This window comes from Ambystoma mexicanum, chromosome 3p (genome assembly GCF_040938575.1).
Source record: "Ambystoma mexicanum isolate Mex_15411 chromosome 3p, UKY_AmexF1_1, whole genome shotgun sequence".
NCBI classification, from domain to species: domain Eukaryota; kingdom Metazoa; phylum Chordata; class Amphibia; order Caudata; family Ambystomatidae; genus Ambystoma; species Ambystoma mexicanum.
This window is the reverse complement of record NC_090925.1, coordinates 875,153,191-875,167,219: the sequence shown is the minus strand read 5'-3', so window position 1 is coordinate 875,167,219 and position 14,029 is coordinate 875,153,191. Positions and strand designations below refer to the sequence as shown.

Sequence of the window (14,029 nt, the reverse complement as noted above, 5' to 3'; positions counted from 1 at the left end):
AATCAATGGCATTGTTGAAATAAGTGCAGTCCATTTTTCCTTACAGTGCACCATTGTAGTAACAATAACTATTTTAGCGTTCCAACATGAAAGTAAACAACATGTACAATCAATATAATTGGGAAAAAAGATCAGATCAGCCTGCTCATCATACATTTTCGGGGGTAAATGGCAGCTCAGTAATAGAATAGATGACATACTGATAATGGCTAAGGACTCGTGTAAGGTAGATGGCTTTGACGTATTAAATATACAGTCCAGTGATCACTGACTTTTATCCATAAACTTAAACTGGAAATTAATTGTCATTTAATGGTTTCAGGAAATGCCCATAAGGTTATCAAATGGTCAAAAATGATGGAGCATGACAAAAAGCCCACAGTTTATGAGTCCATCCTGAGTATCTTAGAGGTGATTTGTGGTGATGAAACCCCAAGTGATGGTATTCTGGGGAATTTGAAAAACTGACCGCAAATCTTGTCCCCGCATTTTTCTTGTGAGGCTCGTAAATTTAAACCACCATAAATCGGGCCAAGTGGTATGACGCTGAATTCCGGGCAGCAAAGAGGCAGATATTATGATATGATATTTTATTTATATAGCACCTATACACAATGTGTTTCAAAGGGCTTCAAGGCAAGGAAGGTAACAAGTGAAAATACAATGACATTCTTACAGGGCATGAACAACAAGAATGTGAAATTAACTACCGTACTCGGCGTGGCGACATTTCAGATAGTGAAAGTGCTAAGACACAGATAGGAAAGAAGTGGGAAACAGACAGACGACTACTTTACTAGGCCTGACGACATTTCTGGTAGAGCCGGAATAATACGAGAGGTCAGGGAGAGAGGAGGAGAAAAGAGGGAGAGGAACAAAACAAGCAACTATCGTACTAGGCCTGACGACATTTCAGACAGTGCTGGAGGGGGGGTGAGAACAAGTATGGGAGGGGGGGGAGACAGACAATTGGAATGTCTCAAGTCTGATATTCCATTGGATAAGGTACAGCTGCACAATCATAGAATGATTTATAAAAAGCTGGTAGCAGACTAGAAGAATGCCCATGTTAGGACCGTCGGTGTCCCCTGCAGCACGCCTTTGAGAAAGGTGATATTGGAGATTTTTGGGAGAGAATCTCGGGGGGCAGATACAAATGGGGCTTTGTTTTGTTGCATTACAGCCATTGCCTGGCGGGATAGTTTCTCTCGCTTATTGTGGAGCCACGGTCAACCATGTAGATATAGCCCCGATGGCGAACAATGTGAATGTGGAAGAACCCCTAGAGGATTATCGGCTCCTCTTAACAGGGCAGGAAATATGTAATGCAATATGTAATCAGAAGAGTGGAAAAGCGGCAGGCCTAGATGGAATCCTGGGAGATTTTTTTATAAAGATGAAATATGGGGCCCAATTTTGTGGAAACCTTTTAATATTATCCTTGTGGCTAAAACTGTTCCCACATCCTGGCAATCTACTTTAATTGTTCCGATATTTAAGAAAGGGTGTAGGGACTCGCAGAGAATTATGGGCCCATTTCACCTTTGGACAGCAGTGGCAAGATCTTCACAAAATCAATTTTGGTCCATTTGCAGCCTTGGGTGGAGGATAAGGGCAGTATTGGTGATCTCCAAGCAGGGTTCGGAAAAACAAAAAGTACAAAAGTGCAATAGATACAAGTTTCAGATTAGTAATGTTGGTGCAAAACTACACGGTTCTGAGAGTTATGAAGTTATACGCAATTTATGTAGACCTCAAAACTGTGCTTGACGGGAAGTGTTGCAGGAAGCTCTGTGCCAAGTGTTAAAGAAAAAGAAAGCCCCGTCCCGCTTAATTTCTATTATCCAGGCATTGGGCTTCATTACGAGGTTGGAGGTAGCCTTGGCGGTAAAACCGGCAAGGCTACCTCCAAACTCGCACCCGGTAATTTCCCTTTTCGCGGGTGCCGGGCCCGGTACATCCCCATTCGAGCCCGACGGGGCTCAATGGGAATGGGGAGGGTGGTAGCAACGGTACCGTTATTAACGGTACCGGTGCTACCATCATGTTCTGCTCGTGGGTGCCGGTATCGCTACCGGCACCGTTGCTACCGTACCGCCATACTACGAGTTCTGCTCGCGGGTGCCCTTGCAGCCACCAGGTCTGACCTGGTGCAAGGGCACCCGCGAGCAGAACTCGTAGTATGCCGGTACGGTAGGAACGGTGCCGGTTGCGATAGCGGCGCCATTGTTGCCTTACCGAGATACGTGTAATGAGGCCCATTGTATAGTAATAATGAAGACCAGCCGTATAATATGGTCTGCCTGGGGAGATTACTGATTTTTTTCCTGTACTGCAGAGGGTGAGACAACGCGGCTTATTAGCCCCATTGTTGTTTTCCTTTTATATGGAGGAGATTATTGTGTCATTGATACAGGAGTGCATTGACTGTCCTAGAATGGGGGCAGACAATTCCCCTGCACTGCTGTATGCATATGGCCCTGTGCTGCTAGCAATTATACCCTGGAATCCTGACACTAATCTTGGATATTTCTTTTCCTGAAAATGTGAGGCTGAATATTAATAAAACAAAGACTCTTGTTTTCAGGCCCCTGGTTTGCAAAACCCTGTGTAGGCTAATGAGTAGTGTGGAGGGGAAAGACTGAAACAGGTCGAGTTTGTTGATTACTTGGGAATCAAATTTCATACAAATGGACTCCACTTTGGGGAAATATGCTAGGGCCCATAGAATGTTCCATACAAGGCATGTCAGGGGGGCAATTGCTGCAGCACTAGAATTGTACCGCAAACAAGCGATCCCTGGATGTCTTTTATGGTGCAGAACTCTGTGTACATGCCAACTCAAAAACTTTAACTGCCATGGTAAATGAACATGTATAGCAAATCCTTCATCTACCTGTAGGCACCCCCAATGCATTGTTGCATTTGGAAATGGATGTGTCCCCGATTGAAGACTAGATGGCATTTCACCCTGTACTTTATTGGCTAAGGCTATGGAGTACAGATTGCCCAGAGAAATATTGTGACGCAATGATACATGCACGGGTTTAGTAGGAGGCAATAGCATCCCCTTGTTTGTCCATGTGAAATGGGTGTTCTTTAGCCTCAATGAAGCAGCATTATGGTTGGACCCAAAATCCATTGGGAAGGCTGATAAATCCAGGTTAAAGGATAAAGAAATTGCCCTATTCAGGAGTAAAATGGCGGACGTGACTGGTATGCTAAAATTGGGACCGAATTATCTAGCATACAAATCAGAATTTGGCCAAGAAGATTTCTTGGATTATTCCAAGCCCTCATATGTGTGTGCATTGTTGGTATCGGTAGAAATAACAGGAAAAAAAAGTTCGACCTATACAAAAAGGTTGTAAATGCATGACACCAAAGGTTCGATCACCAAAAGTTCGAACCGTTGGTGGCGTGCATTTAAAAAAATAAAACACAGTATGGCGCGTGGGTGTTGCGGGGGACTCCCCCGCAGCACCCCGAAAAAAAAGAAAAAAAACAGGGGCTGCAGGGGTGTCCCCCGCAACACCCTGCTCACTATACTAGACACTATAGTGAACGGGAGTTGCAGGGGCAAACCCCTAGAGTAGCCCGCAAAAAAAAAAGAAAAAAGGACGCTGGTTCCCGTTCACAAAAGTGAAAGGTAACTGGCGCATGGTAAGTAGGGTCTGCGTGGGGGTGTGTGTTGGGGTGTGGGTTTTGTAGTGTTTTTAACATGTTTGCATGGAAATGGTCGAACATTTTGTGTTCGTGCATTTCCCATGCAAACTTTTCCATCGCAGTAAAAGAAGCCGCGGCCGGATCACACAGATCTGCATTGTTGATTAGCTTTAGGATGCAGACATTAAATATTGCTGCTTTCACCAAATCGTGGGAAAATGGTGGGGATGGTCTCTGTTCCTTGTGTAAGTGGGAGAAGAGACAATTGTACACTTTTTATTCTTGTGTGAACCATTGAAACAGGTGAGAGTATGGTGCTTGAAACCATTAAAGTGAGGGTGTACGTTCAGTGGCGGATGCTGTAAAGTTTTGCTAAGGCACCGCTAATCCCTTTTGTGTGATATGATAAATCATTTATAACCCGCCTATACACAAGTATTTCTAGGTGCGACAAGACAAGGAAGGGGAGACAAAGGGAGGACAAACAATCTTACTAGGCTTTGTGTCATCCCGATCATGCAAGTGCGAGGGGGAAGGAAGAGGAGAAGTTCCAGGGGGTGGAGGAGGAGAATGCAGTGGCAAAAAGTGTGGTAAGTGCAGCCAGGGTGGAGGCTCAAGTAAGTGCAGGGAGGCAGGTCATGCAGGAGCCTTTTGCCTGTGAGGTTCAGAGGGTGGCCAGGTAACCAGTTAGCACAGCAGACAAGGGCATCAACTGGGGAGAGAGAGAGAGATATCAGAAGCAAAGAGGAAGGTCTTGAGTTGCTTCCGGAACGTAAGGTTGTCCTGCTGAAGTTTGAGGGTGGCTGTTCCAGAGGGAGGCCCCAACCGAAGACCGAGATCTACCCACCAATCTCTGACTGGAGAAGCGTTTGACCCTCAGAGAGTTGGAGGTGGATGAGCGGAGGGCTCGAGATGTAAGATGCTTAGAAAGAGAGAGTTGGATTTAGTGTGGTTCCTGTCTGCAGAAAGCCTTGTGGACAATGCAGAGGGGCTTGAACTTGATCCTTGCAGCCAGTGGAGATATTTCAGGGCTGGACAGATGCGATCCCTGGCCTTGAGGCCAAGGACAAGTTCTACAGTCCTGTTCTGGATTAGATGCAAAGGGAGAAGAGTAGAGGCAGGCATATTTATAAATAGGCTGTTGCAGTAACCCAGACTAGAGAGAACTAGGGCTCTGGAGACAGTGAGCTTCTGGGGAAAACTGAGAACAGGATGAATACCTCTGAGGAGGTGCAGCTGGTAGTGGGTCTTCTTAGAGATGTCAGAGATGTGGGGAGAGAAGGAGAGGGTGGAGTCAAAGATGACAACAAGGTTTTTTGCCTCGCAGGAAGGTGCAGGTAGAGGGCCCAGGGTGGTCGGCCAGAGTGAAAAAGGGAAGTGTGGAGCAGGGGTCCCAATGAGAAGGATCTCAGTCTTACTGGCATTTAGGCAGAGATCGTTGGAGGCACACCATTCCTGAATCGTGGATAGACAATCAGGAATGAGCGAGAGAGCAGAGGAGGTTGAGGGGACCCTGAAGGAGAGCTGAGTGTCATCTGCATAACACTGAAAGTTAGAAGAGAAAGTAGAAATGAGGTGGGCCAGAGGAGCCAAATTATAGATGAAGAGCCATGGTGCGAGGTTGGAACCCGGGGGAACACCACATGTAGAGACAGAGGTGGTGGAGATAAATGACTCAAGTTGGACCTGGGAGGGTTGATCAGAGAGAAAGGAGGTCAACCAGGCTAGGGCCTGGCCCGTGATGCCCAGGTTGTCACAGAGACAATTTATCAGGATGGCGTGGTTGACCGTTTCGAAGGCAGAGGATAGATAAAGGAGAATAAGGAAAAAAGGAAGGTTAGATTTGAGATTAGAGAGCAATTCTTCACGGGTGTTCAGGGGAGCAGTTTCCATGATAATGGCTGCTCTAAAGCCAGACTGGTGGTCATAGAGACAACCAACAGATTCAGTGTGGAGAGCAAGCTGGGAGATGGCCAGCTTTTCCAGGAGTTTGCCCAGGAATGGAGTGATAGAGATTGGGCGTTAGTTTGCCGGGGAGGAAGGATCGGCAGAGGGCTTCTTAATGAATATCGCAAGTTATCTGGCGTGACTATGTAGATGTAAAATTCTTACTGTCATTGGATTTGATGCTTGACCCCCCTATAAAGTCACCATGGTTCTTGAAATGTAAGTAATCTGGGGCTGCGAGTCCATTCCCGCCATCTTAAGATGGGGTTACTACTGTACTCTACCCATTTTTACTCTTTGTTTTTGTTTTTGGAAAACTTCCCTAAAATAGTGATTTTTAATACGGTATTTATTGGGCAAGGGTTTAGTATATATGAAATAATTATTGATTATGTATTTATTACTTCATTGGAACTGAATTTTTGCTCAAAGTATGTCAAATTGTTTTCTGACGTTTTAAAGGCAGGCTTTACCTGAAATTAATGCACTTTTAAATCATGTCATTCTTGGCTTTAACCTAAACTGTGAAAGCTCTCTGTTGTATTTGTTGTATGCTTTTATAGCTTTTAGCTGAAAATAAAGCCATTCTTGAAATTGAACTTAAAAAACTATTGTGAAAAACGTTTTTAATGAGACTTCATTACAATTCTGCCAGTCCGGAATGAAGGGTGCCAGTAGCAACATACCGGCACACATTCCAGATGGGCACACTACAACTGTGCCTGCCGGGGCCTCTGCTGAGACTAGAGGTTACCAAACTAGTGCGCTATTCCATGGCCATAAGTCCCTTCTGAACTGTGAGAAATACACATTGCCCTTTTCTAGTGAAATTCCATGATTCTGAATCATATTAATTTATTTCTCTCTGCACAGGGATTGCTGGGGACTGGAAGAAACACTTCACTGTAACCCAGAACGAGAGCTTTGATGAAGATTACGAGAGGAACATGGCAGGGTGCCCGTTACGCTTCCGGACAGAGCTATGAGGCACCAGTCGCCGCATTCCTTCCTCTCAATGCTTTGCTGTAAAAAAAAATGTCCTTATCCTTAGTTGGTTTTTGAATTTTTGGATTTTCATTCCTACCCATTTTGTAATATCCTTCTTTTCTAGGCAGAGGCACATCCTACTGCTATTTCAACCAGAATGCAACAGTTGCATCTAGCCCACAATCTTTCCCACCTTTGAGCCTACTCTCTGGCAGAGCGGCTTACCAACTTTCCTGCCCTCTAGTCATCTGTCTTTCCCCCGGTGGTAAATAAACTGAATATTGGTCACAGAAAATGTGTGAATGTGTTTGGAGAGTGGAATATTAGCCCAATGAGAAAAACAAGTGAAAAAAATATGTGTCTGCTGTGGGCTGTCGGCTACCAAAGCCACACAGATTCTCAACATGTCTCTCTCCTGCTCTAGCCCAGCCTTACTTGCTATGCTGCGCCATGGGTTATTCAGCACAACCTCTTTGATGATCGGCCCTGATATTGTCTGCCATTGCTTTTTGGGACCTCTGACTGATCAGAAAGTCTCCCCTTGACCATCTTAAGAATTCCACCTGCCACAAGTGCTTTATTAAGGCTCTCATTGAGTGTGGACTAACTGTCTGGGAATGTGGATTGGTATTTGCTTCTTAGGGCATGCTAACACCGATTTAACCCAAAGGAGGCCTTCCCATACCGGCTTCGGTATTTCCTGCCGGTAGCATGGTCATTGGTTATGCACTTATTGAGATGCATAAAACCATATAATGGCACTCTGCTGGGAAGGAATGAAAAATCCCTAGATCTCCAATGAGCGTCCTTCTTCTCTTTCCACATCATTAGCCTGAGCAGGGCACTGGCTTTTCCATCTGTTGGCATGCCAGAAGAGTCACCTTTTTACTGGCCTTGATCAGCCAGATAGAGCCTTCCTTGCCCAGGGGCATAACCAGGCCCTGATTGAACTACATGACATCACATGATAGCACCAAACTTGATGAGGGGATTCAGAATCCCTGGGTCCTCAATGAGCACCCTGTGAGGAAGCCCTGTGTCCAACGCTAGGGGATGGTGCTGAGGTGACCATAAAGGCAAGCGATCACCACCCCTTCCATGCGGATTGCCCCCAGAGGGAGTGCTGAAACCCCCTGGAACCCTACTCCATCCCTATCCATGTCTGCCTGCACCACAATGCTCCACAGGAACAATCTTAGCAAGATAAGAACATATCTGAAATCTGAAAGAACAAGAGTAAAACGATGCAGTGGACAATCTCAGGCAGACGGCAGACTGGAAACCGCAGTATTCTCACTGCAAATCTTGGCCGAAGGAAGTTGCTTTGCTCGGCGATTCAAGTATATGAGCATTGCCTCATTGACTTTCATTTGCCCCGCTTTCTAAACTTTGTGACACCATGTGACATCAGAAATCAAAACCATACCAAAACTTGTTGGGAAAGAGAGAATCCCATTCCATTGGCTGGTAACACTGACCTCAGTCTGTGGCCTGTGTCGAAAATGAGGGATGAAGATGAAAAAGAATTGCGTGGTGGAGAAACTAAGCAGACGGTTGCCCCATTATGTTCAGCTGTCATAAATGCGGTCTGCATGCCTTACGCTGAATGCCCAGGCATATATAATCACACTGGAAGGCCCATACAAAATTAGACGTTTTGTGGCATTTTGTGGCCTGCGCTAAGGGTAAATAAAAGCAGACAGGTGAGGCAGAACAGTGTGGGAGTTAAGATTATAGAGGAGGTGTTTAGACTAAGGGTGTGTGGCAGAGTAGAAGACATCGAGGGGAGAGTGGAGAAAGGAGGAGGATGGAGGAGTATGAGTGGGAAGTGTGGAGAATGGAGGAAAACAGAGAGACAGAAAGGGAGAGTGGTGAAAGGAGGCAGAAAGAAGAGTGTGTATGCCAACAATGGGAGCAGAGGAGGAACTCAGAACAGAGGAGAGTAGAAAATAGCTGGTAGAAGCATGTGAAGCAGAGGTTAAAGTATGACCCGGGCAGGGAAAGAGAAACAAATTCAGAGAGAGAAATTGAGAGGAGGATATGAAGAGCATGGATGAGGAGAGGTGAGGTGGTTGAATTAACTGTATTGTGGAGGACAAGCTAAATGGTGGAGGAACAAGGAGTCAATGGAAGTAGATGCTGGGAGGACAATGCCTGAGACAGCAGAGATAGGACTAAGGATAAAAGTGAAGCAGGAAGCAAGTGAATATTGGGTAGGATGGGGTCACTTGAGACTTGATTACATATAGTATCATACAGTGAGGGAAATACCTTTTGCATCAGCTGAAGGACTATATAAGCCACACAAGACTTGAAAAGGTACCAAGTAAAAGAAAGAGTACATCAACACTCAACAATACAGTGTCTGTGAGTGATTGTTTACTGCCAAGGTGGATTTAACCAAAGAGGAGAGAGAGAGTAGGACTGAGGAAAATACATTTTCTAATATGCGTGAGTGCTTCAACGTCATTCCAATGGAGTTGTTAGGGTCCAAGATATATTCCAGGATCAGGAGCGGAGAGTGGTGATTATTTGCAATCAATTTACTTCCCTCCATCACAGCGGTTTTCACACATAACCCCTCACTCAAGTCCACAGATCAAGATTAAGGGATCCATTCACAATCATCATCACAATCATCACTCTCCACTACTTGCTTGTCACAAGTTGGTAAATTGCCATTTATCAATGGAAGTATGTCACCAAAGGTAACCTTTGTTTCCCACACACAAAATTATGGCAACTTCCACAAGGCCCCTGTGCAGGTATATTAATCTCTCCTAATCTTACCACACCATCTTTTTGGGCTAAGGAGCAACTAGTGAAACATACAGAGGGTGCACCAATAGAAGCGAGTGCTGCTGGCAAGAAATGAGAAGGAAAAGGAGCTGAGGAAATTGGGTGGAGAAGTCATGGTTGGTTAATTGGGTTGATGGGTTTAAGAGGTGGGTGCATAGGGATGGATCTGCGAAGCATTAAGGGAGGTACAGGTGTAACCTCCATAAGGACCATCAAGGCATTGATAAACATTATGGCCATATAGGAAACAGGTTGTTTTGGTTGGGGATCTTCCTCCATATTAAATAATACTATGAGAGCTGCCAGAAGACCTAAAGGGCAATGTAGGCCTGATCCATCTTCAGCCACCACCGATTATTGAGGTTGTATTTTCCCAGTTGGGGATGGAATTCATGAGTTTCCTAGTAACGTCTAAAGCAGGGAACTGGTGGTTGTATATTACGCAACACACTAGTCTGAACCTTTCCTCTAAAAAAGAACACCACCCAAAACATATTAAAGCACTTGGTACTGCTCTTTTCCCCGAGTAGCAGTTCTGAAGAAGCTCCTAGCTCAACCTTAATTTCTTGCCTCAGGGAGGATACCAAGTCCCTTTTCAGTATTCATGCACTATGCACCTTGATCTACCAAACCAAATGAGTGATGTATTGGAATGCTCTAAGCAAAGCCTAAAAAGCCTACTGGGGGAGCGAGCTGATGAAGATGGAAAAAACTGGAATTCCCCAATCGTATGGGCCTTTTTCATGGCCTAGAGGACTTCAAAGACTTCTACCAAATTCTCCCCCTTTGAGTTTGTCTATGGAATAGAGACACAAGGCATTCAAGGCATGCTCAAAGAACCCTTATAGAACAAAGAAGACACAGCAATAAATCCTGCTGCCCAGTTCACCCAAATGACAATGCAATGGATATCACTGGTTTACAATCTGGTAATCCACACTGTTTGTCATGTCCAGGATGATCAGAAGTGTGTATATTATTGACAGGTGTGTCTACCCAACTTCAAAGTTGGGGAATAGGCTTTGGTGCAGTTTTTGACCTCTGAAAACAAGTTTCTTGTAAGGTGAACTAGTTAAAGACCTGGAAGGATCTGGGTCAGTTAGTTGCTATGGCGACTGCCAACTGTAGATCTCCAAAGGTTCCTCTTAAAATCACCTCTCAGATTATGATCCTGGAGGCACTAAGGCCATGTCAACACATGTGCCTAGAGTTTCTAGATTATTTCTGAGATGTCTTCTCAAACAGGCCAGGACAAGTGGAGGACTGCTTGCACCACATTGCCACTCCACCTGAAAAGGTGATCCGACCTTAACTGTATCACTTTCCAGAGTCCTTACAATGAGCAGTTCATGAAGATGTTCAAAAGATGCTAGACCTTGAGGTCATCAAATCCTCACAAAGTCATTGGGCGTCTGCCATTTTGTAGACTGTAACACTATCTGCCATTTGTTGTTTCTATGTCGACTTCCGGATAGTGAGTAAGATATCCCACTTTGATTCCCATGCCATGCCATGAATTGATGAGATGATCACAGGGATAGATGTGTTCTGTCATCATGACTGAGGGATAAATAAACAACTGAAGTATCCAAAAGTTTAGTTTCAGAAGGATTCATTTTACAACAAAAGTATTCCAGGGTCTAGGACTGGATATAAGAATAGGGAATAATTAAGAAATATGCCCCGAGCAGTGGGGGCATTAACAAGTCAGGTAATTCCCTGGGGCCCATAGGTATAGGCCTGAGTGAATTGAGGGCCTTAACGAAGGCCCCGGGCATTACTTGACTCGGTAATGACCCCGCTGCGAGGGGAATATTGTTATTAGTACCCCAGCCCGCAAATCTGCGTGACCGGGGCCCTAAAAGCACTTTTTTCTGTCCCGAAACGCTGCGGTGCTTTGGGACAGAAAAAAAAGACCAAGAAAATGGCCGCCGGGAAAGGGAAAAAAGGGTTTGTTTTCTCTTTCCATGGCGGCCATCGGGAGCGGATGCGCTGGGACCAGAAATGTTCCCAGCGCATCTGCTCCCGAAAGAGGACAGAGAAGAAGGCAAGTGGGGTTGGGGGGAGGGACAGGGAAAGGGAAAAATAAAAAAGACGCACCAGAATCCCCGGCGGGGGACGATGGTGGCCTCCAGCCGTGTGGAGGCGTGGAACGGGGATGGCCCTGCTTCGAGCCTCCACATGGGTGGAGGCTGCCACGCTGCCCGCTGTGGATAAAGGAGGCAGAAGGTAAGTGGGTGGGGAGGGCAGGGACGTGGGAGGAAAGGGGAACAAAAAATTAAAAAATTAAAAAAACAAAAAAAACCTCACCTGAGTCCCTGGCGTGGGGGCGAAGGCAGTTTCTGAGCCGTTGGAAGGCTCGGAGCAGGGATGGCCCCACTTCGAGCCTCCTCATTGGCTGAGGGGCTGCCACGCCCCCTGCCGTGGACAAGGCGACTGGAATCCCAGCCGAGAATCGAGGGATTCTTGGCCAGGTAACGATCCAGGGAGAGCCAATCAGAATGCGTGTTGCATTCTGCTTGACTCTCGCCGGGTACTAATAAACAAAACTCAAGGTGAGAAATTCCAGTTTTCTTAAGGAGCATAGTCTGTCATTCCAATCCTTGGGTTTCACTTCTTGGTGGGCACATGAACGTCAGTCAATCTCTGATGTTTCACTGTCCCAAATACATTTTTGTTGTCTTTGTTCTCTCGTTGCTCAGTGATTGCCTGGGAAGGAAGTTGGTCTCCCAAAGGGCCTCTTCCATGTGACAGTTTCTCGAGGGGCCCTGGATTGCTGATCACAATTTCACATCTGTTTAAGGCAGCATCAGACCTCAGTAGGCCTAGATATGGTAGTGCACAGGCACCGGGAGCTGGTGGCTGCCACATTCACCAACAGCACTGGATTGACACCTGACCTGTCCACAGTACCTCCGGGCACCTCTATGTTCCCTGGTCTTTGGGCCTCACTCTGAGTCGGCCGGTCTGGTGTTAAAGTGCCGGTATTCATGAATACTGGCACTTTACCGGGCCATCCGACTATGGGTTTGCCAATGGGGCACCCGAGTTACCTCCAGCTAAATGCTAGCGGTAAGGCAGGCACCCTACCGGCAAAAATCACTGTCATTACCAGCACCAGTATGGGACTCCATGAATGGGTATTTACAGCGGCACTCGTAATCCGGCAGCAATGCCGCCGGACGAGTGCTGGAAATGGTAATAGCCTTTGCGGGTATCCTGGCGGGTTTACCGTCAGGGTTATAATGAGAACAAAACATCTCCTAAATCCTTTTCATACTTTTATGCCTTCTCCTTCTTCTCACATGACAAGTAGGCTCCCTTAAACTCGCCTCTGGGTTTCCAGCCTTCGTTTTCCTCTTCTCCTTTATTTCAGCCTCCTTCCTTCTCTCAAGTTGCTGCTGCATAAATGATGTGCTATCTTCTTCCCATGTTTCCCTTCTCTCTTTCTCCTTTTGTTCCTACACTTGGCTGCTATCTTCTTGCTTTGCTTCCTTTACTCTTTCTACCTCATCCCATTTATTACAAACTTCTCAGATGCTTCTTGCTTCTTACCCTACTCCTGTTTCTTTTTTTTTCTGCCAACTTTCCCCTTAATCTCCCCATTTTCTCCTCCTCCCCTTTCTGTATCTCTCTCATTATAACTTTCCAATCTCCTTCACTTCTCATTTATCCTCCTTGAACCTTTTTTCCTACATTTCATAGTTTCTCTCCTTCTACTCTTCACTTCGCTATGCCTCATCTGCCTTTCTTTCAATACTTCCCTTTATCATCTCTGCTCACCGCTCCTCTCCTCAATTCCCCAAAGCGCCACATGCCTTCTTTCCTTGAACACCCTCTCTTAGCCTACAATGCTTAGTGCTTTTGTACCCACACTGACCCACCCTTGGGAACCCAAACACCGACCTGTGCTCAGCTGTATACCCCATGAGTTGAGCGCCGGGATTAGTTCTTTGAATGTACAATTTTTCTCATTGTTGTTTCTGGCTACTACGTGTGTCCCAGTGCAGATCCGTGCACCAAACCCTCATATGCCTGCCTGCCATTTTGTTTGTCAAATCCTTGTCATTACTGTTGCAGCTGGCCCGCCTTACTGTGGTTGTCACTTCATTGCTACATGTCTGTTATATGCCTTCAAACGTTCCATTTCCAGGTTGCTGTACGCTTGTCACGGGCCCCACATTCGGTTTCTTTCAGGGGGGTTCTGCTGCCATTGCTGGTAATTCTCTGATGCCAGTGTATGCATAAGTAGAAGGTTCTTGCAGCAAGTCCTCAAAGAGGAATTGTTGACCAAAAGGTAAACTTTCCTCTTATTACCGGCATAGTTCCAACAAAGTCTGGTGAGATAAGAGTCCTTGAGGGACAAACGGTTGACAGGTTTGGGTAGACATAGAGGCCTTTTTAGGTGGAACAACAGGGCATATTAGGGGGTGATTGGATGACCACTATAGATTAGAGATGGGGGAGACCAGAATATCCCCTGTTTACCTCCTCTAGGCTCTACGTCGCTCAGTGTATAGTGGCACTCTGTCCCCATTGCTTCTCCAGTCCAACTTCCTAACCTCAAATATGAGACTTCATCACAGTTTAACTACATATTAATGCTCCCACATTAGCGTGTAGTGGTTAT

General features: G+C 45.9%; 1 protein-coding gene across 1 annotated transcript in view; it reads left to right on the top strand.

Annotated features, from left to right (window-relative positions):
- The window catches only part of LOC138581044 (sulfotransferase 1 family member D1-like), a 169,616-nt gene extending 162,721 nt beyond the window's left edge, over window positions 1–6,895 (top strand). The window contains exon 8 of the mRNA XM_069652072.1: window positions 6,487–6,895. Within this exon, the coding sequence (XP_069508173.1) occupies window positions 6,487–6,599 (113 nt within the window). The 3' untranslated portion in view covers window positions 6,600–6,895. The remainder of the gene's footprint in view (window positions 1–6,486) is intronic.
- The last annotated feature ends 7,134 nt before the right edge of the window (window positions 6,896–14,029 follow it).